This window comes from Notechis scutatus, chromosome 5, assembly GCF_049901735.1.
Source record: "Notechis scutatus isolate UNSWTSFEM ecotype Mainland chromosome 5, rNotScu1.2, whole genome shotgun sequence".
In the NCBI taxonomy this organism is placed as follows: domain Eukaryota; kingdom Metazoa; phylum Chordata; class Lepidosauria; order Squamata; family Elapidae; genus Notechis; species Notechis scutatus.
This window is the reverse complement of record NC_142013.1, coordinates 56,377,865-56,403,262: the sequence shown is the minus strand read 5'-3', so window position 1 is coordinate 56,403,262 and position 25,398 is coordinate 56,377,865. Positions and strand designations below refer to the sequence as shown.

Here is a 25,398-nt window from a genome sequence, read left to right as displayed (position 1 = left end):
AGAAACCAAGTAGAGTGGGAGTTGTGCCTATCTCAGGTCCTCCAATATAGAGGACTTGCTTCCTGGCTCCCATAAGATGACAACATTTAATTAATAAGACTTAAAATGTGCCCACTCAGCATGATCACATTTGAAGGACAAAAACGAATGGTCTTTTAAATAACCAAGACCTACCATTCAGGGGTTTAAAAGTTAACAAGCAGCACCTTGAATTGCACCCAGAAGCCAATTGGTAACCAATGCTGAGAAGTGTCCATTTGCCACTGCAGCTGTTGAGATTCTATTGTTTATGACACATAAGCATGGGTGTATGTCTGTATTCTCTTTCTTCACATACATCAATAACAAAGCTGCCAAATCTTTTCAGAATAGCATTTAAAAATTCTCATTCTGGTCTGCTGAAATCAAGCCCTCTTTCTTCAACAATTCTTATATTCTTAAGCATTTGAGTCTATGACAAATTCAAAACTGCTTCTCTTTTATTCTTTTTTTTTTTTAAGCAGGTCTGGGGGCTGTTGCCAGGTCTCTTTTGTATCACAATGTCCTTTGAGGATTAATCACTCACTGTAATCATACAATAAATACTCTTTAGCAGGCAAGAGGCAATGGACCTTCTTGGAAGTGAAAGTTGTCTATGTTTTGAATATCAAAACAGCACATTAACATTTCTTTTCATTAATTTGTAACATGATGATTCAGAAAATTTGTGTTAATCAGGTGGCATTTTATTAATGTCAAGTTGAAAAGTAAGACAGAATAAGTCTGAATGGACCAATTTCTTTCTTCATGCTTGTGATATGTGCACAGACACACAGATAGAGAGAACAGTTTGGTAACAATAAACAACACTTCCAAAGTTTAAAAAAAGGAAATTCACAAGATTACATTTTATTTAGACCAAATTAAAATGAAAAAGACAATCTGAATAAAACTGTTTTTATAGATGACAAAAAGATAACTAAAATGGAGCTTGCCCCACTTATATTAGTAAAATTGCCTTACTATGATGCACATCCCCTCAACTTTATTTTTACCTGATCTACAGTTGCCTAGAAAAGTTTACATGCTGGTGGGCAAATGGTATGTTTCAGTGAATTCCTAACTATAAGCTCACCTAAAGATATTAATTTACATATTCTTGAAATGTTTAGGTGAATGTGTGAAGAGAAGTAATTATATGTAAATTCAGAAATCCTGAGATCACTAGGATAGTAAAAAAGCATTCAAATGAGACACTGAAAAAAGTGTTTATTTTACTATGAGAATACTTAGCAAAGGCATTATTTATTTAGGAAATACTCTAAATGAATTTATTTTTAGTGTACCCTTCTCAACACTAAATATCAAATTTCAGAGAAAATAATAGGAGATCCATTATTATCACACACTAACTAGAGTCGATGGCCTGACTCAAAGGAAGGTGAAGGTCTAAAAGCCAATTCCTAGGGGAATCCATTGATAGAGGTGTTACTTTTTAACCTGGCAAATGGATGAAAGCATTGAACTATCTAAACAACTATCTAAGACTAGAGGAGACAAAGAATTACACTGAAGGAGAGTATCTGAGAACTATGATCTGCACATTTGTAAGATGACATGAAAATGTGGAAAGTTGCTTTAAGTGCTCAACCATTTGCTTTTTATGTTGTAAGTCGCCCAGAGTTGCCTGTGGCGAGATGGGTGGCAAATAAATTTAATAAATAAATAAATAAAAATAAAAAATGTACAGCAACATGGCTCATTCAGAAAGTCGACTCAAACATCTATGCAGGAGATACATCACCTAGCAAATAGTTAAAACCAAAGAAGTTAATTTTCTTTTGATCTGGACTTTTCTGTAAGATATAACATACTACCGTAGTTATGCATTGGGCTGGCTTACTGTTGAAGTATACTATGCTATCATTTCTATTGCTTCTGAATGAAATAGTTATACTAAAATAAGTAATGAGACAGTCCAAATTTGGAGCATAATAATACTTTATCAGAATAATTATCAACTGGGCAAAGCTAGACTAATCCTAAGGGTTGTAACTATATCTTATCAAGTCAGAAGTCAGGTAGAATATATAGTCAGTAGCTAGACAAGAATCAAAGAATGGGTAGTTTGCACTAGTATTCCAAGCATGGACCAACAAGAGGGAGGTACACATGTTGATCCCAACAATTTTCCAAGAGAACTCTCCACCAAAAGCACAGCTGGCATGAGATTAACACATAGCTGGGGTTTGTTATCCTTGAGGTACCTGCTATTATAGTTTGGTACATTCAACTGTCCTGTACAATGGCACCTTTTGTCTTATGGATTTAAGACTTGCAGCTCTGTTTCAGACTCCATAGAGGTGTGGAAAGGGTCTCATTCTGACTGGGTCACTGAATCACAGGGAGTACACGTTTCTGCTTTGGAATAACTAATATCTGCCTCCTCTCCCTTCTTTGAGTATGATATAGATACTATATAAGTAAAGGCTGACAAGTATATAGCTGATTGGTTTAAGAGTGCTTAGATAGAGATAGCATGTCAACACACAGAACAGATAGGTCTACAACCATTCATTGGATATGGCCGGTATCAGGTTTAAACACTAAGGATAATTTCTAAAAGCATAATTTATTCTGAATTATAACATTACACAGGCACATACACTTACCTGTATGATTTGAAAACTGGACAGAGTTCACAGTATCTATTTCAAAGCCCAACACCTATAATAAAAGAAAAAATGTTTATGGAGGGGTTTTTTTCATTTTTCAAGGGTAATAAGAAATTGTTATGACTTAGTATTCAATACAAGTTGACAGTAGATATGAATAAGCAAAACTAAAGAGGAAAAAATTTTTAATAAGAAAAATACACAGGGACACATCAACAAATTAATCAAAAAAGACACCAGGCTTCCCAATATAACAAAAATAGTACAAATACGTGCAGAAATAAGTTTAACCCTAACAATACTGCAGCTAAAATAAGAATAAGAATGGAAAAACCAGTAATCAGGATTCAGACAACTGGAAAAAAAATCTTATATGCCACCAATCAGTATACAAAAGCATAAAATTTTATAAAAGAAATAGCATTATTTTTTAAAAAAATCTTTCATTTTATATACATACAGTGTGTCAGTTGGTTACATATCTTTTGTGCTATCCTTTTGTAGTCATTTACTCACAATTTATATCAGTTTTCACATTGTCGAATTAACATATGCTTATATATTTATCAGTTATTAATCATCCATGACTAAACTATTTATTCCATCATTTTATACGAAATGTTCCAAGTTTTATCTTAAAATTTGTGTTATACTTTCAACCAGTGGTTATATATATCTATATTATGTTTTATATCAGTCTATTAAATTTCTATCACAAAATTATCTAGTCTATTATATTACCATGCCTTTTTATCCAACCATTGATAAAACAAATCCCATATCATATAAAATTGCTTGTCTTCTTGTTCTCTAATTTCAAATGTCAGTTTACTCATTTCAGCACAGACCATAATTTTTTTGATAACATTCTCCTGCATAGGTATTTTGTCATTTTTCCAGTTCTTCGCAAATACAATTCTAGCCGCTGTTAAAACATTTACAATCAAATATTTCAGTTCTTTATTGTATATGTCCGGTATGACTCCCAATAAAAAGATCTCTGGTTTAAAGTCTATATGTTCCACAACAGCAATGTATACACGTGTGCTCATGTACATAGTGCATAATGAAGGAGTAAACATTGTTGCACAGAAATCTAGTTGTGAAGAGCAAAATTAAAGTACATGTGGACACAAACATAAACCAGCTGCTTCTTTTTGTGGCTTTGTGGCTGCTCTCCAGAGCTGTTCCATGATCTCAGGAGAAGACATGTTTGGTTTATGCTGTTCTGATGCTACCTATAAGCCTCTGTGCACTGTAACTCACATTTTGCTCTTTGAATCCTGATCTCTACAGAGTCCTAGTAAATATCAGTTCTGCTTTACAAACAGCACTTGAATGTTGGTTAAATATATGTTGATGTTTCAGACTTGGAACATTTTAATCCACTGCTAGAGAAAGATGAAAAATGACAGAAAAATCTGTCACTGAAAAATGACAGAAAAATCTGACATTTAATATATTTTATCTCCAATCCTTATGGGCTAGAATAAAATAATCTTAGGGGAAAAGGTACTATATACAGCATCATGAATCTTAAGGAGACATAATAATGCTGCAGAAATAACTGTGTATAATTTATTTTCGGGCAATTTGCTCGAATTTGCAATGACTCTTTTGCTAGGCACATTGTTTTCCAGAGGCATTTATTGTTCCCTTAGCATGACAAGCCAGGGTAACCCTTTCCCCACTATGTCAGTGATTGCTACTGTTCCAAAAATGAAGCCTTTGCACACATTTGCAAAATCACAGTAAACTTTGAAATCTGCTTCACTGTTTGGGGAAGACCACAGTTCAAAGGACCAATCTACACAGTATCTGCCTCTTTCGGGGACTGGGGATTTTTAAAAAAAAACATCTTTAGCAGCTTTAAGCCTTGTCTGTCATAACCTCTTTGGACTAATCCTCTTCTGAGTAGGAAGAAGAGCAGGAGCTGGCCAAAGGATTTGGAGAATCTGATAAAGTAATGCCATGCTTAGCAAGGCAATCTTTATAGAACAATCCTATAGCATCATTATACACTGCTCAAAAAAATAAAGGGAATGCAAAAATAAGACATCCTAGATCTGAATGAATGAAATATTCTTATTAAACACTTTGTTCATTACATAGTTGAATGTGCTGACAACAAAATCACACAAAAATTATCAATGAAAATCAAATTTAGCAACCCATGGAGGTCTGGATTTGGAGTTACACTCAAAATTAAAGTGGAAAAAAACACTACAGGCTGATCCAACTTTGATGTAATGTCCTTAAAACAAGTCAAAATGAGGCTCAGTAGTGTGTGTGGCCTCCACGTGCCTGTATGACCTCCCTACAATGCCTGGGCATGCTCCTGATGAGGTGGCGTATGGTCTCCTGAGGGATCTCATCCCACACCTGGACTAAAGCATCCCCCAACTCCTGGACAGTCTGTGGTGCAATGTGATGTTGGTGGATGGAGCGAGACATGATGTCCCAGATGTGCTCAATTGGATTCAGGTCTGGGGAACAGGCGGACCAGTCCATAGCATCAATGCCTTCATCTTGCAGGAACTGCTGACACACTCCAGCCACATGAGGTCTAGCATTGTTGTGCATTAGGAGGAACCCAGGGCCAACCGCACCAGCATATGGTTTCACAAGGGGTCTGAGGATCTCATCTCGGTACCTAATGGCAGTCAGGCTACCTCTGCCGAGCACATGGAGGGCTGTGCGGCCCCCTAAAGAAATGCCACCCCACACCATTACTGACCCACTGACAAACCGGTCATGCTGGAGGATGTTGCAGGCAGCAGAACATTCTCCACAGCGTCTCCAGACCCTGTCACGTCTGTCACATGTGCTCAATGTGAACCTGCTTTCATCTGTGAAGAGCACAGGGAGCCAGTGGCGAATTTGCCAATCTTGCTGTTCTCTGGCAAATGCCAAACATCCTGCACGGTGTTGGGCTGTAAGCTCAACCCCCACCTGTGGACGTCGGGCCCTCATACCACCCTCATGGAGTCTGTTTCTGACCGTTTGAGCAGCCACATGCACATTTGTGGCCCGCTGGAGGTCCTTTTGCAGGGCTTTGGCAGTGCTCCTCCTGTCCCTCCTTGCACAAAGGTGGAGGTAGCAATCCTGATGCTGGGTTGTTGCCCTCCTACGGCCTCCTCCATGTCTCCTGATGTACTGGCCTGTCTCCTGGTTGTGCCTCCATGCTCTGGACACTACACTGACAGAAACAGCAAACCTTCTTGCCACAGCTCGCATTAATGTGCCATCCTGGATGAGCTGCACTACTTGAGCCACTTGTGTGGGTTGTAGACTCCGTCCCATGCTACCACTAGAGTGAAAGCACCGCCAGCATTCCAAAGTGACCAAACCATCAGCCAGAAAGCATAGGAACTGAGAAGTGGTCTGTGGTCACCACCTGCAGAACCACTCCTTTATTGGGGATGTCTTGCTAACTGACTATGCTTTCCACCTGTTGTCTATTCCATTTGCACAACAGCATGTGAAATTGATTGTCAATCAATGTTGCTACCTAAGTGGACAGTTTGATTTCACAGAAGTGTGATTGACTTGGAGTTACATTGTGTTGTTTAAGTGTTCCCTTTATTTTTTTGAGCAGTGTATATTTCAATATATAATGACTTGACTTTGGGTTTCTAAGCCTTAATTGATTCGTGGAATGATTATTTCAGTTTGGTGGCACCATCATACCCAACTCTCTGAATGTTATCAATATTGAATTCTTTGTTTTACCTTTTACTGGGAACTGATCTGTTTGAAACTAAGGACAGGATTGGTATAAACTGTATCACAACCATATACCCTGCTCCTAATAGCTCTCGTCAATGTAACTATATGACTATGGGTCACAAGATAGCAAAAATAGCCAAGAGAATGTAATTAGTTCCATAAAGATGCAGAATCTATGATTCCAAAACCTGGGCAATAGTATTTTTCCATCTTGAGATACTACCCTTAATCTATATTATATATATAAAAGCCAAGTACCACTCACTCATCACGAAATTCCCAGAACTGTAAAGCCTACAAACTTGAAATTTGGGATATATGTTCCTCTTGGCTTCTAGGTGTTCGTTAAGAAAAGATTTTTCAAAATGACCATCAGATCATTAGTACTTCTTAATACAGTAATTAACATGCTCTGATGCTAAGGAGTTCTACTCCCCTCCCAACCTGAGTTGTGGAACAGCTGTTCTTCACCATCTCCATTATCCTGTAGCTGTAAAAGTCAGCAACAGACACGGTCGTCTGGAGAGGACCCTTGGTCTTTGTGTCGCACTGAGGTATATTGATGTAATAGCCATCTTCTCCATGGCAGAACATCAGAAATTACTGGAGAGCTCAGGAACTGTCTGGGGTTCCTTACAGAAGTAAACGTCAGTACCTCACCATAATGTCTACGCCTTCCACCTATGGAACTGCTTTCGAACTCAAGGTGGCAGGAGCAATATTCCCCTATGTGTTTCAATCACTGACCACCACTGAGCCAACAGATTGTGAATCAGATTTCTCCTACATAGCCCAATCACATAGTGTTGTCGCGAAGCGCAGTTATCCAGCTAGTATTTATATAAAGCTGCTAAAGCCCTTTTGCTCTTTATTACCAAAGAAGCAGTTAATGTCTCTGATTTACCATTTAGGTTTGACAAGCACACTGATTATTAAATCCTGGCAGGGTGGTCGTGATGTTGATAACTGGAAAGCAGGGTCAAGATTAGAATTCAATACAACCTTGAAAAAAGGGGGCTCTCCTGAAATTTGTAATGTCCAGTGTTATTTTTTCCCTACACTTTCACATGGCAAGGAATATATGCTACTTTAATTGATGTGGCAGTTATCACTATCCCTATTTGATCTATAGATTCTACATGAGGCTGCTACTAAACAGCATATGAAAACTTCAAAACCATCAATTATAGTGGTTGGATTTGATCTTCTCCCTCTTCAAGAAGACCTCTCTGGATACAGTAGTACTAGACAACTTTCATCTTGTCTCCATATTTCCCTTTTTTGTGAGAGTTGTTGAGAAGAAGATGGTTGAGTTTCAGCTTCAGAAGCCCCCAGAGAAAGCTGATTATCTGGGCATTTTTCATTTGGGTTTCAAACCAGAATATAGTACTAACGTGACATTGATCATGCTTGTGGATGATCTCTGGTAGGACCAGTGTACAGGATGCATCTATCCTGGACTGTCTCAACAACTTTCAGTACCACTAAGATTTAGAAGTGGGGGACACAGTGTTTTTCTTCCTCCAAGGCTGGTTACAGTCACTGTTGAGGGGGCAGAGGTCTGGTCTAAGCCTTTGCAATATAGGAGCATCCAGGGGTTCACCCTCTCCCTTAGCATCTGCAATAGGGATTGGCAACCTTTTTCTTCAGAAGGACCAGAATACATGCCACCATGCAAGGAATTGTGGGACAGAGTAGTGGGCGGGTCTGGGGGAAAGGTGAAGGGCTCAAAAAGTAGCAGCCGAGATGGGGTAAAAAGGAAAACAGATTGACTATGTATAAGAATATTGAGTCCAGAGCTATGGAATGTAAATGGATAGATTAAAGAATAGAATAGACTTGGAAAATGAGATAGAACAATATAAAGCAAAAGTAAGACTTCCTGGAAATAAGAAACCTAAGCCAATTTGCTGAGGTTGAAAAGCACTGGTTTATACTATATACAAGGTCATGCTATCTACTGCTTCTCACAAAAACTTTTTCACACTTATCTTTCCTTATGGTTTAGAAAAATCAGTTCCTTTCTCAAGGGAAGAAAATGTGATTAAAAGGTATTTCTTGTAGTTTGTTTTTGTTAATCTGCTGTAAATGGAGCCAGTTGAAGGTTTAGTCTGAATTCTTCAACTCTCTTTATCTTGTTCTTTCCTTTGCTCCCATTTTCTGGTCAGCTAGTAATAACAGCATAGCAGGGTTCCAAGGAAAAATGAAATAAAGATAAATATTTTTTAATGGCTTCACATCCAAATATTAACTAGGACCATCCCTGAGATCTTCTAAGCCCAACAACATTGGCCAGGTGTTGCCAATTGTTGATACTAAGATAATTTCATCAGAACTGTAAACCACTCTGACCCAAATGCATCTTGATAAATTTTCCATTTTTTTTAATAGAATTGTAAATGGATAGGAGTCTGAACTATGGCTTATATAAAATTGGAGCCTTCGTTTGGCTTTCTATTTAGCTAAATTCTTTTAGCTTGCACTAACATGAAGCAGTTTAAATCTATTGATGTACAACTGATAAACAATCTTTATCACAGCTCTTAAAAGTTACAATTATGCCTACTAGTTTCTAATGATTAATTAAAGCAATATATGATGCAAATACATGTTTCTTCCTTAAAAGAAAAATTGCATTTGCTATTATGGAAATACACTATATTATCTTTTTGGACATATTGTACCCTCTCTGGACTTTGGACTTCTCCAGTACTTGGATCTGGTGACTGAAGAAATACAACTGGTATAAAATTAACACATTTACCTGAAAAAAGATGATCCTAGAAGGAGAGTAAATTAAAAAATGCATATATACATACCAAAAACAAATGTTCAAATTGTCCTTCTTGTCAACCTAAACTATAAATTCCAGCAGAAACTAATCTTGCAGATCTTTCTTTCTCTCCCTATAACTGTGAATGTGATACTTGTGTATTTACCTGCCAAAAGCCATGTTATAGGACAAGGTCAGGACAGGAAAAAAAATTGTGACATTCCGTAAAAACAATATTAAATGCCAGTAAATCAGTTTAAAAGCAAAAAAATTTAAAAGTCTTAAGTTATTTTCTAAGAACCAAGAAAATATAGATTAATCTCAATTCCAAAGGCAATTTGGTGAGAATGAATGCCCCTCCCTCCTGGATTAACAAGTAAGTAATGTTAATTAACATCAAGAGGACCTTACAGTATGTAAAACTTGACAGGCTTGAAATGAAATTGGTTGTTTCTTCAGCTGTTTATAGTTTTAAAATTAAAGCTAGCCATTTGAACTTGTAAAAAGCTAGTAGCAGAATTCTTTTGTATAGGAGTAATAGTCATGATATACATATTTCTTGCAGCAATGCTCTTCAGATCTCTTCTGCCATTTCTGCCAGAGTTCCTCTAATAAATAAGAAAAAGTCCAGGATCCATGCAACTAAGGACTCAGTGAATGTGCATCAGATTTTCAGAATTAAGTTTAACCACAAGTTATATAACCCCCCAATTAAAATAAGTAAACATAGAAAAAAATAGTCAAAGTAAAAGCAATGGTTGGAAAAATACATTGTAACCTCATCAACACATGCTGTGGAGAGAAAATTTGGAAATTGTGAGAGATTTAGAGACTTTTTAAAGAAAATCTTACCCTCACGAAAACAAGAACAAGTCAAACCCTCACATACATGTTAAATCAACTCATCTCAGATGAAACTACTTTAAAAGTCCAAATAATTTATCTAAAAAACAGAATGTAATGACCAGCACAAGTCAGTGTGTCCTAGGATGGTGGTATACACTGATATCTCTTATTTAATACAGTACATCAAACTGATATAATTATGAGGTTTAGAAGCATTTGAAAGAATACCAAAAGACACCAAAACCCATTAAGATTTAGAGATATATTGCCTGGTAATAATGCAGTATGGTGGATAATCAGTTATCTAACAGATAAGGAACAAAGAATAATAATGTATTCTACTAGGAGCACATATTTTGGCAGCTAATAGTAGAAACAATGCCATTTCATGTACGTGTAGTCCTCAACTTATGACCAGTTGGGCCCAAAACTTCTCTCCCTAAATAAGACACTTATTAAATGAATTTTGTCCCATTTGATGACCTTTCTTGTCACATTTGTTAAGTGAATCACTGTAGTTGTTAAGTTAGTAACACAGCTAAGTGAATATGGCTTCCCCCTTGACTTTGCTTGTCAGAAGGTTACAAAAGGTGATCACATGACCCCAGAACATTGCAACCATCATAAGTATGAGTCAGTTTCAAAGCGTCTGAATTTTAATCACATGTCCATGGGGATGCTGCAAGTCATAAGTCACCTTTTTCAATACCGCTGTAACTGAACAGTCACTAAACAAATGTTTTTAAGTTGAGGACTATCTGTATTCTGTCATGATCTTGAAGACGATAAAGCAGTAAAACAAATTTAAATCTCATCAGAGAATTTAACTGTCAAACCCTGGTTTCCCCTTGGGGTTGCCTTACCGGGGGGGGGGGTACCGGGGAGAGGGAAGCTCCTGGTGTTGGGTGGGCTGTGAAGCCGGCGCTGCAGCAGCGTGCCGAAGAACTGTAAGTGGACTTGTAGTGGGGAGGCGGGACAGTGCAAAGCAACTAGAACGGCCGACAATCAGCTATGCAAGCTGGCCGGCATCGCAGAGCGACCAGGCAGTGTTCCAACTGGCCATGCTGACACACAGCTGCCTTCCGGGTGCGGCTTGTGTCGATGGAGGGTGTGGCCCGCATACATAACTGTGCTGGGAGGCAGATGGTCCCAGCGCTGACTTTACTTCCTGCTTGCATCTGTTTCTAGCCATTACAGTTTGGAACTCATTTGCATGCCTGAGTCCGGCTTAATAAACCCAGTTATCACCTGCCAAAGTGGAGTTGTTACTGCTGGATTAGGTCCAGAGCTTGGACTGTTTGAGATTAATTTTATATATCATTTGTTTACAGACCAGAAATGTGAAACCATTCTTAGTAGTTCAGTATTGGGTGGAGGGGAAGTGTTTTTACTATAGTATCTTGCATGGCTGCTTATAGGAAAGTTGGACTGTACTTTCAGGAGCAAAGGTTATGGAATAATCTTTGTAGTATACTAAATCCTGGGGGTGTGTTCCAACTCTCACATTTTGAATTGAAAACACTATTCTCAACACAACCAGTGTTTCCCCTAGGGAAACCAGAAATGTGTTACTATTGGCATCTGATAAAACAAATGTGTCACACTTAGATCACAAATTTGAGCTATTTTTAAAAGTTATGTAATTACTGCCTTCAGTGCAACATGTTATTTGTTTATATATGATTGTGGAACAATAAATCGTTAACTAGGCATAATGACACTAACTCCAGCATCCTAAGAGTATAAAATAGCTTTTCTCAATCTGTACTATGAAGAATTACAAAGCTACTTTCAGAAGTTATTTTTGCTGTATCACTGCAGTTTGTATCTTTTTCTATGCCTGCCCAATCATCACCTGCAAAAGAGATTCAGAGGTGAAAGAGCCATTTACCTACTTAAAAATGATGTGCCTTGTGGATAAATCTGAGATCAATCCCTCAGCTCAGCCTAATCTATTTCCCAGGGTTGTTGCTGTAGGGATAAAACAAAGAAGATGCTCCTATGGGGCATTTTGATTAGATATTTAGTAGCAGCATGCAACACATTTGTGATTCAATATGTCATCAAACACTCCACTTTTGAAACAGTCTACTTTTCAGCAGAGTCCAGCTGTTTTAAGTCTGAAAAACTTTCAAGAAATACTCAAGATAGCCCATTTCATATTCTAAACAACTGTTTAATTTTCAACATGTGAAAAAATGAAAGCATTAAAAGATTGCCTTTTAACAGTAGTTCTTCATTAAAACATAGAAAGCCAATAGTTATATTGAATATGCTTTCACTGTCAGCCTGAGGCAATAAATTAAGATTTCATCTATTTTTAAAAATATTTTCTCTCCTGTGTTAAGATACTCTATTGCCATCATTTGGATTAAATTAGCTGCATTTAGTTGCATCCTCTTTGTTATAACTCAAAAGGCTGTTGATGAACTTTTCACATGAAACTGTTTCATTTTTAGTCATTCTTCATATGTGTAGTAGTTATTTCTGCTGAAATAATTTGTGCAGAAAGCTTAAAATTAGTACAAATGATGCAATATTTTGTAATTGTAAATTGATACAGGGCACATTTAATGAGACTCAAAATGTAGTTAATGAGAGGCTAGTGCATCCACAATTGAGGCTAGTGGATGCCTAGTTGTGGTTTTAGATGGAGCTAGTCCTCATGTGTGCCAAGTGAAAAAAGGAAGATTCCATTAGAGAAAATAATATAAGCTTAAATAAGATAATTTTTGTATTACATTAGAGCAAAAAATTTGATAAGGGAACAACATCAACATGGCCATGGCAATGGTAAAATAGGATGACATGTTGGAATGCTTGAATCTTTTTGTTTTTATTTTCCTTCCCATAATAACTGTGACTTAACCACACATTTGAATTACAAGTATATTTCACTTAATAATTTCGAACTGGGACCAGCAACTAGACTGCTAAATGGCACAGGGATTAAAGAAAATGTCATGTGACATTTCCGCTTAGCACTAGTAGTTCTGGCAATCCTAGTTGCTATGGTTGAGTGTGGATTCAGCCCACTAGCATCCAAGCCATTCTTGGAAGAAGGTAAGGGACTTTCTCCTGTTCAACTTCACCACCATCCCAAACCTATCTCCTCCTCCCCACTGGAGTCTTTTTTGCGTACCACCTGGGTCCTTGTTTCACATCAGCATAGCCAGGGCTGCCTTTTGTGTGCTGGCTGGGTCCTTCTTTTGAAAAAGTCAGACCTGCTGGTATATGAAAAGAGGCCCTGATTTTCTATAGAAACACAATTGAAATAATAATAATATACTATTAAAAAGAAAACATATAATAATCTACTATTAAAAAGAAAACATAGAAAGAAAAAAACTACCTGCCATTTGCGAAGTGCATAGCAAATGAGTAAAAGATCTGTTAACTGCAGTGAACAACATTTTAACTTCCATCCCATCCAGCAAACTATGTGAAACCAACCAACTGATGTATAGCACAGCCACCATTATAACTGCAGAACTGGGTTATAAAATGCCAAAAAAGAAACCCACTGGAACACCAAAGTGGAAAATTCAACTTGAAAATAAAATAAAAAAATTACGAGGGGATGTGAGCAATTTGAAGTACTTGAAAGAAAGAAAAATAAAGAACAAAAACTGAAAAATAGTTTACACAAAAAATACAACCTGAAGGAAAAAACAATAACGGAAATCATGGAAGAACTAAAACAATGTGTAATAGCAACAGTAAAGAAAATAGAAAGATATGAAGGACAAATAAAACAATATTGTGAAAATGTCCAGTTCAGAAGAAACCAACACCTCTTTTCCTGGTCACTTGATGAAAATCGAGTCCAAACTAATGTTCACCCATGTAAAGAAAAAACTTTGAACTTTTGGAAAGAACTGTGGGAAAATCCAGTGGAATACAACAAAACTGGATCTAAGATATTCAAAAACAAACAACATGAAACAAAATGGAAAATATTGCAATAACTGATATGGTTGCAAAAAAGCAAATAAGGCCAAGAACTGGAGTGCACTTGGCCTGGATGAATTGCACGGATACTGGCTAAAACACCTGACCAGCCTCCATCACCACATGGCCACTCAATCTGATGAAATGCTTCAAAATGCAACAAGCGAAGAATAGTTAACAGCTGGCTGAATATACTTGATAATGAAAAATCCAGAAAAGGGCACAGAACCAATCAACTACCACCCAATTACTTGTCTGCCAACAACATTCAAACTTTTTACAAGAATACTGGCAAATTCAGTATTTAATCATCTGATGGAAAACAGCTTGTATCTGGTAGAACAAAAAGGAAATTATAAAATATCAAGAGGAACAAAAGATCCGTTGCTGATTGACAAAATGGTACTAAAAATGCAAGATGAAGAAAAACAAATTTGAATATGGCATGGATCGATTACAAGAAGACATTTGACTCACTATGTCAGGCTACAGAACTTTTCCCATTCACTCAACTAGAATGAACTTCTGAAAACGTATCAAAACGTATCAAAAAGGAATCCTTTATTGAGATGAGACAATTAATGTAGGAGTTCAAAGCAGCGTCTGAGGTCTCTCAGGCATACAGGGATACATAAGGGAGTTTAAAACCCCTCCCCTTATCTCAATGTGTATTTAGTGAAACAAAAGCCAGTATGTTAATTCCCCCCCACCCCTTTTGTAAGGAACGATCTTTTTCACAGTTTCCCAGGGCATACCTAATTTCCCCCCACCCCCTTTTTAGAACGAACTTTTCCAGAGATTCCCAGGACACATCTCACTGTGGAATTTTTATGATCTTCTCATCTCCTGGCTGTGCCTCTCAGAGGTGATAGTTCCAGCCATCTGGCTTTTCTTCCTCCATTGTATCATGTGTGGGTTATACAAATTCAATATAAGATTAAATATATTCAGGTTACATCAAGAAAGGATTTCTTTATCAGTCTCCCCCCCTTTTCTTCTCCCACTGAAGAAATGACAGATACATGGATCTGATACACTACCCCACAGCTGGATTAACACCTGTCTGGAAAACTTTGGAATCAGCAAAAATATTTGTACATTTTTGAAAGCAAACATACAAAAATGGAAAACAGTTCTAACAACAAATGGGGAGAACATTGGTGAAGTTAACATCAGAAGAGGAATCTTCCAAGTGGACTCACTTTCGCCACTACTATTCAACATCACATTAATTCCACTGACAATAATCCTACAAAACACAAAATTGGGATACCAAATCTCAAGCCAGCATGCCAAGATAAACCATCTACTGTACATGGACGATTTAAAAATGTATGCAAAAAGCCCCACTGAACTTGAATCAATACTCAACACAGTTCAATTGTTCAGCAGTGACATCAGAATGAACTTTGGACTTGAAAAATGTGCTATATTATCCATGTAGCAAGGAAAATGGGAAAAAAATAGAAGGAATAGAACTGGGAAATGGAAGCATAGTGAAAGCATTAGCGAAGGATGATGGTTACAAATACATAGGCATATTGGAAGCAGATAACATCTTGAATGGAAAAGTCAAAGAGTCAACGCAAAAGGAATACACCAGGAGTCTGCAAAATATTAAAATCAAAGCTGAATGCTGGAAACATCATTAAAGCCATTAATACATGGGCTGTTCCAGTGATATGCTACCCAGCTGGAATCATCAACTGGACTGTGGCTGAACTGCAAAACTTGGACTGGAAAACATGTAAATTAATTAATATGTACCATGATTGACACCAACGAAGTGACATCAACAGGTTGTACCTGCCAAGAAGAATAGGGGGCAGAGGTCTATTGCAAATCCATCAAACTGTAGAAGAAAAATGAAGTTTGAATGACTATGTAAACCAAAATATAGAAAAATTGCTGCTGGCTATGAAAATGGAGAACATTATAAAAACAACAGAAACAAAGGCAGAATATAAGGAAAAACAGCTATATAACAGATTAAATGGATGGAAGACCAAAGCTTTGCATGGGCAGCACTTGAAAAACATTAAAGGAAAATGTGATAACAACTTGACATGGGCATGGCTTAAGAGAGGAACCATCAAGAAAGAAACAGAAGGTTTAATACTTGCTGCTCAAGAACAAGCACTACAAACTAATGCCATGAAAGCCAAGATACAAAAAAAGCCACTGACAATCCAAACTGCTGACTTTACAATGACAAAGTTGAAACTGTTTCACATTTAATATGTGAGTGCCGCAAAATCGCACAAACTGATTACAAAGCTAGACATGATCCAGTTGCTAAATTAATCCACTGGTTATTATGTAAAAAATACCACTTATCTATATCCGAAAAGTCATGGCAACATATGGAAAAAGTTGTCGAAAATAAGAAGGTGAAGATCTTATGGGACTTTTGAATATAGACAGATCATCATTTGGAACACAACAAGCCAGATATTACAGTTTTTGAAAACCAAAATGTACAATTTATTGATATCACTGTACCAGGAGACGCTAAAGCCAAAGAAAAAGATCTGGGAAAAAATATGAAATATCACGACCTGGCCATCGAAACTACATGATTATGGATGTAACAGTGATACCAATTGTCATCAGGGCACTTGGTACCATGTCCAAGAATTTTGCAAAATACATCAAGAAGTTGTAGCTTCCTGCTGTAGTGCCAGCAGAGCTGCAAAAGACTGTGCTACTCGGAACAACATGCATTTTAAGAAGATACTTGGTTGATACCTAGGATGCTGGCAGCAACCCATCAGAGCCAGTCAATTATATTTGTGATACATTTTTAAATGTTCAGTTGAGGGAATTTCATGTTTAATGAATAAAAGTTTATAATAATAGTCAGGTATAGTTTAAAATGCAAACAAGTGATTAGGGTAATCATAATAAAGAGCCATACAAATCAGAGATGCAAAATTTAATGCTTTTCAAATTAAAGTGATCTTTAGCAGGCCAACACAAAATTTTCAAAATAGTTTGAGAAAATAAGATTCTGAGAAAAGAATATTCTTAACTTGGATTTTTTTTTCCTTTTTTTAATTTTTAAATTTAATTAATAGTTCATCAAACTTAGGAAAAGTATAAAGCTTCTAATATTATAATGAGGGCTTTTAAAGTTCTCACTGATAAATGCAAGGACACAATGGGTTCCTAGTCCAGCCAGTTTCTTTTTTTTTTTTCCACTCTCAGCTAACAGCAGAATTCCTTTGTGCTTCCACACTAAGCACATTTTTATTAGGGGTTTTCTTCACAAGGTTCAGCCTAGACCCGTGATGTTGAACCAATGGTACATAGCCATCACCCCAGCTCAGCCACACATGTACACGCCCCTCCCCCCAGCCAGCTGGTCTTTGGGTCTCTGCCACACATGCCAGGGGGGCGCATTCAGGGTGCAACACATGCATGGGGGATGTGCACACATGCACAGGGGTGGGGTTCATGCACAGGGGCAGTGTCCCCGTGGACACGCACACATTGCATTTTGGGGATGTGCGCACTTGCGCTTTGGGCACTTGGTGCCGAAAAGGTTAGCCATCACTGGTCTAGACAGTGGACCTTGGCCTCAACTATATTTGCTTCTTCTCTGAGTCTCATGATCATCACGTATTCTTTCCGTGGTAGTTCGAATTAGATGCTTCTGAAAACCACGTTATCTTTCCAATTTTCTTTTAAAGAGGGAGAAGTAGCATAGGGAAAATGAGTTGCACTTTCCTTCTAAGTAAATATGCATATAATTGTTATAAAGCTAAACCTATTTTTCTCAGTTTCACAACCTATCTTTCTTATCAAGTGCAAATTGCTTGGTTGATTTTTCTGATCAGTATCTCACAAGGGTGTAAAAGAATAGACTATTATCACATCCTTAAAACAGGTTCACTAACCTTTCCTATCTATTTGTAGCAAAATTCATTTTAATTTCTCACACCATCCCCTTCTATGTCTAATTTGCACTTTAGTTTCACGCTCTCTTTCTCAATGGAGATTCCCGTTCTTTAACTTGAAAAGAATCATTGAAGCAATGCACAAGTACAAGTAGGGCAGACAACAAGAGATTGTTACAATCTTTCTTTTCAGCCAACAATATTTTCTAACCTGTTTCTTTTTAAAATTTAAAGTCCATCCAAAGGATCTCGCTATTACAGGTAGTCCTTAACTTACAACACCAAAGTTACAATGCCACTGAAAAAAAGTTAGAGAGGGAAAAAGCCTCGAGTCCAGCAGGAGAGTTGCTCCTCTTTTCTTCACCATCCCTACAGAAGAGTAGCTTTAGCTCCTTTCGGAACCCTCCAACAGGGAGAACTCGGTGTGGGAGTGAAGAGACACGCTCCTCATGTCCAACAGCGCTGCGACATCAGCCAGAAATGATTGATTTTTTTTTAATGATTAGTAGCAATCAGAAATTATAAGAAGTCCAATTTTTAATGAGAAGCTTTTCTTTCTTGTCTTACTTTCTGACCAGTGGCTTCCATCAGCCAAGTGAAAAGCAGAAAGCAATACACAACGCAGGATATCAGTTTAATAAAATATTTTCACCCCCAAATAATGTACAGAATCTGTCCTACTTAAGATAAAGGAAAGTGAAAGAAATCAAGCAAGCTTGCTCAAATAAATCCTGGATGTTGCAAATCATTTGGCTGACAGCAGCTCTGGGCTTTGATTTTTAAACTATGTAATAGATTTGTCACTGACAGATATCAATTTACTTTCATTCTTCTGATTCACTTGGCTGTAAGGCTCACATTTTGACTACTTGTCAAAAATCTTCTTTATTGTGGTTAATTTGGATGTTTAAAGCAGCTTTCATGTTCTCCTATTAATAGGAACAAAACGTCAGCATGAGTCAGAATGCTGAATAGTTTTTCAGTTCTGATTCAGAGCCATTTAGTTTACAGAGGTTTCAGAACTCAAATGCACGACTCACCTCCCCTCATCAGGAACAGCTGCCACTACAGAGCACAGATTAACCTCACAGCTTCTACACTGCACATTCTGACATACTTTGACGTCTGCTCCAGTACTTAAAATACATGATAATTTTCTTCTGGTGATTTAATATTTTTTTCCCCTTTCTCCAAATTAGATATTCCCAGAGTAGATTCATACCACTGTGGCTTTTATTCAATAGCAGGGATGGTTTTTCAAAATCTAGTTGTACCTTACTTCATAAATGAAAAATAGAAGAATTTTGCAGAATATCCAAGAATCTCTTATTTTACTTTGGTTCCATTCATTGTTTCTCTTGTGTTCCAATAGGAAAAAAACTGGTAACATACCTTACTTCCAGGATTAAAAGCAGAAGTGTCCATGAATTGGGGACCTAAAACCAAGGTGGCTGACCCTGCAGTGCAATCAGACCTACTCCTTCGGACACTGGTCAATGTACAAAGGGGCAGTGCTTCAATTGTGCACTGAAAATCCTCCCATCCCGAAATGCTATTAATTGAAATGAAGTACTACAAAGCAGGGAAAATTAGAAAATTAGAAAATCACTTTTAACTTAATTTAGCTTCTCTGTGTTTTCTTGCTGAGCAAATACCTTTAATCCTAGTACGTTTCCCCTTTTTCTTTATTTCCTGCTTTTGTCCCTCATGAGTTCTTTCCCTTTCTATCTTCCCCCGCTCTTTCTCATCCCTTTTTTTATACCCTTCTCTCTCTAATTTTCCCTTCTGTGGTTTTCTTTTCTGCTTCTCCTTGCTGTTATACTTCCTTTTCAGACTATTTTTCTTTTTGGCTGTTCCCTTTGATCTCAAACTTTTAACTCCTTTCCCTCTTTTCCCCCTTATTACCACATTTTGCATTATTTGATCATTGAAAATGGCTTCTTCTTTGTCCCACCCTTCTTCTTGCTCTTGAAGCTTTTGCTTTTGCTTTTCATAGTTCAGGATCTCCATTTCAAGAAATTCAAATACGAAGCCAAAGGATCTTCCTCCCCTTTCTACATCTTCTTTCTGTTTTTTAAGACTCATCTTCAATTTCTCCAGGAGTGATGGCATTTTAAACACTTTTGAACAACCACCCAATTGACTTTAAGTAAAAACAGAAAAAGAAAGAAAAAACCAATGCCAAAAACTTTTTTTTATATCACCAAATGACCCCAGACTGTTCCTTCTTGTTTCTTTCCTTTACTTTTCCTTTCCGTGGGTTACTGTATCTTTTAATAAGGTTTCAGTTACAATGTATCCTTGGGAATCTTTTCAAAGTTTCGCTGTTAATCCTCTTTATTTTTCCAGGTGGCACTCCATTATTCCAAGTTCCGCCCTTTTGCCTCCACTCTTCTCCTTTTTAGGGCTTTAAAATGACCAAAAAAATTTTTTTTTCTATTCTCCTTCTGACACTTAAATTTCAGCTTAAAGTTGTCTATTAGTGTCAAAGTAAATTAATATAGATTTCTTTCCATACCATTTGCAATTGTCAATATAAAGGTAAAAAAAAGGGTTTTTAACCTCCTTTTCTCTCTCCTTCACCGCTTAAAGATCTTTTTTCAGAAGTATCCCTCTAGGTACTTTTAGATTCAGGGTACCTTGCTTAGATGTTCTCTGTTGTTTAGCCCGGTCTGTCCTGCTTTCCTCTTTGTCTTCCTCCTGCACAATCTTATCCAGCTGGGTTCTTCTTTGAGGTGGCCATTTCTGACCACCACTGCAACCGCCTTTGAGAAAGGGAGTTTAGACCAGCCAAGGAGGAGAGATGCAGTTCCCCTCCACTCGGCTAGCAATCTCCCCCCTCTTCACCACCTCTACGGGGTGGCTTCAACCCCGAATCCAAAGGATCGGGGCGCTCCAGCGGCGAGCACAGATCGAAACCGCACACGATCGTGGATTTCAGCCTGTCGCTGAAGAAACCCAAACCGGAAGCTTCCCCTAACCTATAATCTTAACATAAGAACATAAGCAGTACCCTGATGAATTGGACCAATGGCCCATCTAGTCCAGCAGACTGTTCTCCCAGTGGCAAACCAACTGCACGAGGAAGTCCACTAGTCTACCAGCAGATACTTTCAAAGGCAATCACAATGCTAGCAAGATCAATGCCAGTAGCCAGCCATCTCCATGACTTCCATGAATTGGTCCAACTCTTTTTTTGAAGACAATCAAACTCAGATCATCAGATCAAGAAACATAGTGAAATCACAACTGCGCTTATGATCTTAGTACAGCTTTCCTTTGCTTTACCACCCTGCAAAGGTTGTAAATGTGAAGACTGGTCATAAAAGTTACTTTTTAATAGCTGTTGTAAGGGCAAACTGTCACTAAGATTGGTCATAAAGGTTGGCTTGCCCTATCAGTATTGATGGAAGTGTTTTCTTCTTGATAGTTCATTGATTAGATTATTGTTTACTGTTTGAGTAAATAACTGAGTTGGTAGTTCCTTGATTAGGGTATTACGTACTTCTCAATTGGTCTGGAATTAATCCTAGTGTTAAATCCTGCTTATCTTGGTGTTGAATAATGTGTAAATGTTGTTTATCTCTATGTGCCTGTTGATGGTTTATTTCTCTGAGTGCCAGGCTTCCAGAAACTGCCTAGCATTTTTGGACTTAATTTGGTCTAGAATTTTCAGTTTCCCAGTTGAAAGTGTTGAGGTAATTCCCCGTTAGGAGAATGAGTGCACACAGGGAGATGTAGTGAGAGTAGTGAAGAATAACACACAACCAGCACACAGATACACTGTATAGTTAAATGTAGGTTTTTACTTCCAGTAAAATGGTTAAGCAAAGTTCAACAAACAGTCCAAGTCATTCACGGTTAAAGCAGTCAGTTTTCAGTCCAGGGATAATCCAATTAACAAAGTCCAGTATCATAAACAGTTTAGTAACAGACTTACATCAAATCCAAGAATAACAACGATCAGCAAAAGTCAATAGGCAAATGCAGGAACAGCAACAACTCTCAGCAACAACAGAACAACCCAGGTTTCTGGCTCCATCTTATGGCCATTTGAGGAACCACACCCAATTACAATTTTAGCATTACGTTAAAGAGACAGTATTAAAATGTCTATCCTGGTTTTTATAGTTTCCAAACCAACTGTTAGGTGACTTACATTCCTAACATTCTCCCCTTTGGGTAGGACAATATATACAACCTTACATTCTAAGTCCATAATCCTCACAGCAAGCCTTAACTTTTACAGAACCTTGGGCTTTTGTAAAATGATCTGCAATGTTATTTTCTTACATACAGTATTCCAGCTTAATCATCTTACTTTGCACACATTGTCTCACATTCAAATATCTTAAATCTGTGTGTTTTGATCCTATCTTTACAGCAAGATTTGAAGCCATCTGTATTGCTGATTGGTTGTCTTCATAAACAACAATAGAATCTGTTACATCAATTCCCATATCAATCAATAGTTGCTTATAACAAACTAAATTTGTACATAATAAAGACAAACATGAGAATTCAGCCTCCATTGTTGACAAACTTAGATGTTTCTGGCAAATAGACCTCCATCCAATCAACACCTTTCCCAACAACAACAATCAGCAAAAGTCAATAGGGAAATGCAGGAAGGGCAACACTCTCAGCAACAACAGAGCAACCCTGGTTTCCGGCTCCATCTTATGGCCGTTTGAGGAACCACACCCAATTACAATTTTAGCATTCCCTTAAAGAGACAGTATTAAAATGTCTATCCTGGTTTATATATTTTCCAACCCAACTGTTAGGTGACTTACATTCCTAACAGAAAGTATGGCTAAGTCTGTCCATGTCCTATGCAATATGTATTTCAAATCCAATTTCTTGTTCAGAAATCAATGCTTGTGTTGCAACAATTATTAATTTAGTTGCATAAAAAACTACACACAGTACTTTAATTGGGGAATAGTTTTTTCTAGCATATCTACATTTGAGGTAATCAAATCAATCTGTTGTTGCGGCAAAAGCTAAAGATGTCATGGTACCTTAAAGGTGAACATACAAACTTTTCTGGATTTTAGCCACCAGAAATTAAAATATTAACTTGAGTCCAATCACCTCCACCCCAAATTGGGTAAAGGATAGAACTCAAGGTGAAAATAGAAAATGAAATGTAACAATACTTTCTGATAACTTACCTAATTAATTGTCATGATTCATGTAACAGGTCCTTGTAATAGTGAGCTGATTAAAGAAAGTAAAGTCACATACATGTTGAAGATGTTTTTATAAGAGTTTCAGGAAATAAAAGCTGAACTGCTTCATGAATTGGAGTGTATTTTAAAATGAAAGCAGTACATGTTAATAAAATCGTTGCTCATGAATGACTGCCTTGATAAAGTGGCAGAGTAAAGTAAAAGGCCTTTTTAAAAATTAATTCCTGAATATGTCAATTTGTGAAGCCAGATTTGTGTCCTGTTTATTTTCTTCTGTAGAAACAAATCAGTTAGCTTCATTTGCAATGCAGAAAGGGGTACAATTTATTTTGCCATAATAAACAGATTAGATCTGAGAGCAGCAAACAGATGTTTTTCAGGTGCTTTGGATTACAAGTCCCATAAACCACAGCTAGAATAGCCAATGTTCAAGAGATATTAAAATAATCTAAAACACCAGCAAGCAAAAGTATAGTCGACCTATTTTTTTTATTAAAAGCATTGTAAGATGATGCTGCCAAACAGCCTAACCTTGAAAAAAGAACAAACTAAACTTGATGATACTGAATAAAGACATACATTATAAAATATATTAATTAAAAAGGAAGAAGTCTTCAAAGTATCACTCAATACATTCCCTAGAATTTGATAACATATCCTGGCAAATCTTCCAGGTGCCCTAATTAATACATTTCCGTTCTTCCTTTCTACCTCTCCATAAAATATAAAGGAACCACCACGGGCAAGTTACAACGATCCCAACAGTAAAGAGAGACCCACTTCTTATTCTATCACACTCCTTGAACCTCATTTTGTTTGTCTTGGGATAAAGGCAATGTGGGGATTTAAAAAAAAAAAAAAAACAACCTCGGAAGGCAACCGCTGCAAAAACAAACGGCGTTTGTATATACAATAAAACCAGAGAAACGAAAGGCTTTTGGACACCTCCTTGCAGAGACATGCGGTCTGATGCAACCATTTGAGCCATCAAGGGCTTCTTCACGTCCATGCCTCGCCTTAAAGAGAAGAGTGCCTTTGCACGTATAAACTTGGCAGCTCCCTCTGAACAGCGAGAGGCGAGTTCTTGAGGGCAACAGCGGACAGATTCCCTTGGCGGCGTCACAGCCTGGCACGTGGATTGGCAGAAGGCGCACTCCGCGCTTCTCCAGGCTTGCCCAGCGCTGCAGACGCGAGACCGCTCGCCGCCTGCTCGGCGGAAGCTTTAGGTGCGCGGGAGTAGCCGGCTCTTCCACCTACCTGTAGGGGGAAAGTCGCCGCCTTGTTGCCCACGTAGCCCCGGACGACATGGCTCTGGATGGAGAGCACCCTGCACTCCTCCTCCTCTTCCATGCCTGCGCACCCTGGAGAGCAAGGAGCGGAGCGCGCACCAGCCGGTCAAGCTGGGCAGAGGGGCAGAGACGAGGTCCGGGCCGACTGCTGCTCGGCGGCGGAAGTGGTTTAAGGGCACATCTACCCCAGCGGCGGAGTGGCAGAGAGAAAGGGTGCCCGGCAGAAAATGACAGGCGAAGTCAGGCGATCGGTGTAGACGCCTAAAATCTCTCCTTACATCACAGATGAGACTGTGCAGGCAGCAGCTCCCTCGCCCGATTTAAAGGCACCCTCACACTCCGCCCTGCAGCGGGAGGGAGTGGCTCGAGCAAGAACGCTGCCTCCGAGGACGCGCGAGGAGGGGGAGGGCAGGAACAAGCGACCCCCCCGCTTCTCCGTCGTTTTGCTGCTGCTCCTGCCGCCGCCAGCGTGACCAGTCAGCCGCCGACGTGCGGCATCTACGGCAGAAGCGCCGCTGCGGGTGCCCACGTCTCACTTGGGAAAAACAGAAATCTCACGCCGAAACGCCCCCGTGCGGAGCTCCCTGTCCGCCCTCACCTTCTCCGGCAGTGCTGGAGCTCCCAATGCTGCTCGTGAACGACTCTGAGCTCGCGCGCGCGCGAGACTGTGTGTGTGTGTGAGGGAGAGAGAGGGGGGGGCACGTTCTAGAGGCGTCTTGTGACACATTTCAAAGACGTAGCGGGTTACTGTGCCTTTCGTGCAGGGCTTTGCCCAAGATTATATTCACCCCCTCATCTCCATCTGCCAAGGCTTTCAGGTGGTGGCACAGGGTGCACCTCTATTTCTCTGCTGCCAGCAAGGGGTCATCTGGACTTTTGTAGCCCTGATGTGACTGTAGGAAGTTAGCACCCACCCCTCTCCTCGAAAATTGAAATAGCCTAGGAAATATTAAAAAGGCAGAATATTTCCTCTAAAAAGAGTAGAAACTCAGAAGCAGACTCTCACCCCCACCTTTGTTAATGGGTGGGCCATTAAGGCCTGGGCCAGAATATTTTACATAA

At 38.5% G+C, this 25,398-nt stretch overlaps 1 protein-coding gene across 4 annotated transcripts in view; it reads right to left on the bottom strand.

The window, feature by feature from the left end:
• Positions 1–24,972, bottom strand: part of PDXK (pyridoxal kinase) — a 76,042-nt gene extending 51,070 nt beyond the window's left edge. For 2 of the 4 annotated variants that reach the window (XM_087967563.1, XM_087967564.1), the window contains exons 1-2: positions 19,245–19,313; positions 2,652–2,706 (exon numbers count right to left, since the gene is read on the bottom strand). In XM_087967563.1, the coding sequence (XP_087823689.1) occupies positions 2,652–2,706; positions 19,245–19,277 (88 nt within the window). In that variant the 5' untranslated portion in view covers positions 19,278–19,313. Of the gene's footprint in view, positions 1–2,651; positions 2,707–19,244; positions 19,314–24,304 lie in introns of those variants that run through there. The other 2 variants (XM_026674030.2, XM_087967562.1) reach the window with 2 other exon arrangements.
• Between the last annotated feature and the right edge of the window lie 426 nt (positions 24,973–25,398).